Consider the following 4103-nt stretch of genomic DNA (forward strand, 5'->3'; position numbering starts at 1 on the left):
TAAAAAAAAAAAAAAAAAAAAAAAAAAAAAAAAAAAAACAAATTTAATTAATATATATATAATAAAAAAAATAATAATAACAATAAAGAATAAAATAATAAAAAAAAAACTAACATCATATAAAAATATTACATGATTAGAAAAAATTGTGGATAATTGTTTAATAAAAAAAAAAAAAAAAATGTTGTTTTTTCATTTATTTTTTTTTTTTATAGTATTAAAAAAAAAAATTCTTTCTTTGGATATAGTAGATAGGATATTTTATGATGTAGATGACTTAAAAGGTATAGATTTTTCTCTTGATTATAGAAATAGAGAAAAACTGGCAACACAAAACATTGAAAATAATAATGGAGAACAATCATATGGTTATTCACATAAATCTGTTGAAGCTCTCTTACCAATTAGTGCTCCTGAAAAAATAAGGGAATATTTTTCTGAAAGTTCAGACAAAAACTCTTGTGATTATTTTATAACTCAAGAAAATTTTTTTAGTTCTGATAAAAAAGAAAAATGCATTAATAATACTTTTTGTGGTATAATACCAAAAAATGCACACATAAGTGAAGAAAACAAAAATGATAAGATGTATTGTGCTCATATCAACAGATCACACGTAATTGTATATTCCGTTGGACAGCCAGTCGTTGTAGAACCACATATGATTTTACAAGAACTTTTTTTTGAAAGAGAAAAAAATGGTATAATAAGTTGTCATAATTCTGTTATAGATATACGATATATAAATGTTCATACTCAAAATGGATGTCTACAAGAAAATATTTTAAGTAATATAATGGAAACATGCAATGATAAAAGAAATTGTGAAATTAACTTTTCTGAAATTGATAAAGAAAATTCCTGCTTAACTGCTCATAGTTTTTATGTGAATATTCATTATGAATGTAAACCACGTTGTAATATAAAAAAGGAAGATGAAACTTGTTTTATAAATGATCAAAATAGTGATCAAACAACATGCAAATATGGTTATAATAAACTACAATTAGAAGATGAAATATGCCAAAAAAACAATGCATGCTTAAATGAAACTTGTTCAGTTAATGAATACTGTGATATTACAGAAAGAACATGCAAATGTAGAAATCCAGAATTAGAATCTTTAAGTAATAAATGCGAATCTGAAAATTTATGTGAAATGTTATCTTGTCCTGATGGAGCAACTTGCGAACGTGCTAGTGACGGAAAACAAGCTGAATGCAAATGTGAAAATGATAAAATTTTTTATAATAATAAATGTTATACTGTAGAAGAATTAGAATTAGCTATCCAATTAGAACCAAATAAAAAGAATACAATTTATCAGGATCATCTACATGAAGGTTCTGCATTAGATAGTAAACAAATTTTTATGAAATGTGAAAATGATTATTCAATTGAAGTAGTTAATGCTTATATAACATGTTACAAAGTTCAGTTTTCCAATAACAAAATGAAATATATTACAGAACTTTTAAAAAAAGAATGTAATGGAAAGATGAAATGTGTATATGGAAATGATATAGATAAGGTAGAAGATACGAATATTTTTAATATATGTGATAACTCTAATACAATTTTCAAATATCAATATTTATGTAAAGCCAATAATCAGAAAGATTCTCACAAAAATAAAGAGAAAGTTGAAATTTTTAGGAGTAGATATAATAGTAAATTACAGTGTCAAGGAGGAAAAATAACTTTAAAAAAAGCATTATTAAAAACAGGAGAAGGATGTGACGATTTAGATTTAACTACTCCTTTAGAATCTTATTGCAACGGAGTAAGTGATTGTGATATAGGTTTGGCTTATCAATTTGATACTTATTGTATAAATGATCAGTATCTCTTTGTTTCTTATACGTGTTCAGATTTATGTGTCAATTGTATTGAAAATTCTTCATGTTATGGAAATCAATTTAAAAGCGAATGTTTTTGTGATAAACCATATATAAGCAAAAATAACAAAAGTATTTGTGAAAAACCCTCCAATTGTGATTCTGCTAATTGTGGAACAAAACAAGTGTGTAAAGAAACTGATAATAAAATGTTTTGTGAATGTGAAAATGGATATAAAAATGTTGGAGGTTCTTGTGTAGAAAATGATGAATGCGATCTTGTATGTCCATCAAATAAAGTATGTTCTATGGTGGATGGAGAAAAAAGATGTAAATGTTCTAATGGATTTATATTTAAAGATGGTAAATGTTCTTGCCCTAATGATTATATTACAGTAGATGGAAATAAATGTGTGCCAAAAGATAAATGTAAAAGAAAAGAATATGAACAAATATGTACTAATAAAAATGAAGAATGTGTGTATAATAGTGATAGTGATATTATAAAATGTGAATGTAAACAACATTATATTAAAAATGAAAGAGGTGAATGTATACCAAAAGATTACTGTTTAGAATATACTTGTGGAAGAAATGAAGTATGTAAAATGGTTAATTTCACTCCTCAATGTGAATGCAAAGAAAATTTTAAAAGAAAAAGTCAAGGTGTATGTGTTCATGAAAATTTTTGCCTACAAAATAAGGGTGGTTGTCCTGAAGATTCTACTTGCATATATAATGAAGATGGAATTCATGAATGTAGATGCAATAAAAATGGATATGTAGCAATAGAGGGTAGTTGTGTTTTAGAGGATAAGTGCAATAGTCATAATATGTGTTCAGAAAATGCTATATGTATTAATTTAATAAATAAAAATCCATTATGTGTATGTATGTTTAACTATTCTAAAAAAGATGGAGAATGTGTACTAGAAAATCGTTGCTTAAAAGATAATGGTGGTTGCTCAAGAAATTCAGTATGCTCAATTAGGAATAATGAAGTACATTGTGAATGTAAAGAAAATTATAAAAATGAAGATGGTATATGTGTTCCTAAAACTAGTGAGGAAGATCAACATTTTACATTTAATCATAATGAAGATGCATCTATTGTTCTTGGTTCTTGTGGAATCTTAGAATTTAATTATATAATTAACCAATTGATTTGGAAAATAAATAGTACAAACGAATCATACGTTTTTAATTATGAATATCCAACATCAGGAAACTTAAATGCTCAAATTAAAAATCAAGGAGGCAATTCTATTGTTTTTTTAAAAAAATCAGATGGAAATAATATAATTTTTGACGAATTTCAACTAGATCATGATGATTGCATATATGAATATTTATTTTTTTACAGAACTAGGGAAAATGCAGAAAAAAGTGTTTAAATAGTAAAATTTTGTCATTTTTAAAAAAAGTGTTCATTTCAAGTTGTCTCAATATTCTTTATAAAATGTGTATAAAATATTTTAAAAATTTTTATTAGTTATACTCTTATATATTTTATACAATCATATAAAATTTAAAAATATTGATTATAATAATTATCTCTAAATTATATTTTTTTTTACGGTATATTTAATTTTTTCGTATCTCATTTTTTTGAGTAACTTTATTTACTTCTTTAAAAGACATTTTTTCCTAAAGTTTTTTTAAAAAAAAAATATTATTTTATGAATAATATTATAATAATTTTATTTTATTATGTTGGAATCACATTTAAATTTTTTTATTTATTTCAATTAAAAAATATATATAAACATAAATTTAAATTTTATTTTATAAAAGAATTTAATTAATTTTTCTTTTTTTTTTTTTTATTTTTTTTATTATACAATAATTAAATATTCAAATAAAAATATTCTTGATTTTTTAGTAATATCACTAATATACAAAATTTGAAATATATATATATATATTTTATTTAAAAACTTTTTTTTCGTAATTTTTTTTAAATATATAATATAAAAAAGTATTTTTTTTTTTTTTTTTTTTATATATATATATATATATTTGATTCAATTTTACTATATTTTGCATAGACTTATTCTTTTAATTTTACAAACTTTATTTTACTATCATTTTTATATTAATAATACGATATAAATTTTATTTTATTGACCAAGTGAATACTTTAAAGTAATATGATGAATTTGTATTAGTAAGAATATTTTTTTCTTTATAAATAGAATTAAAAAATAAATAGTAGATATATCTCCAAAAAAAAAAAAAAAAAAAAAAATAAAAATTATATATAAA

The 4103-nt window shown here is 22.1% G+C and overlaps 1 protein-coding gene across 1 annotated transcript; it reads left to right on the forward strand.

The window, feature by feature from the left end:
- Positions 1 to 181: 181 nt before the first annotated feature.
- On the forward strand, positions 182 to 3232 carry RIPR (Rh5 interacting protein, putative; the record flags this gene model as incomplete). Its single annotated transcript, XM_028670278.1, has 1 exon — positions 182 to 3232. The coding sequence occupies one exon, from the start codon at positions 182 to 184 to the stop codon at positions 3230 to 3232; it is 3051 nt and encodes a 1016-aa protein (XP_028527046.1).
- Between the last annotated feature and the right edge of the window lie 871 nt (positions 3233 to 4103).

Source organism: Plasmodium gallinaceum (assembly GCF_900005855.1).
Source record: "Plasmodium gallinaceum strain 8A genome assembly, contig: PGAL8A_v1_108, whole genome shotgun sequence".
Classification (NCBI taxonomy): domain Eukaryota; phylum Apicomplexa; class Aconoidasida; order Haemosporida; family Plasmodiidae; genus Plasmodium; species Plasmodium gallinaceum.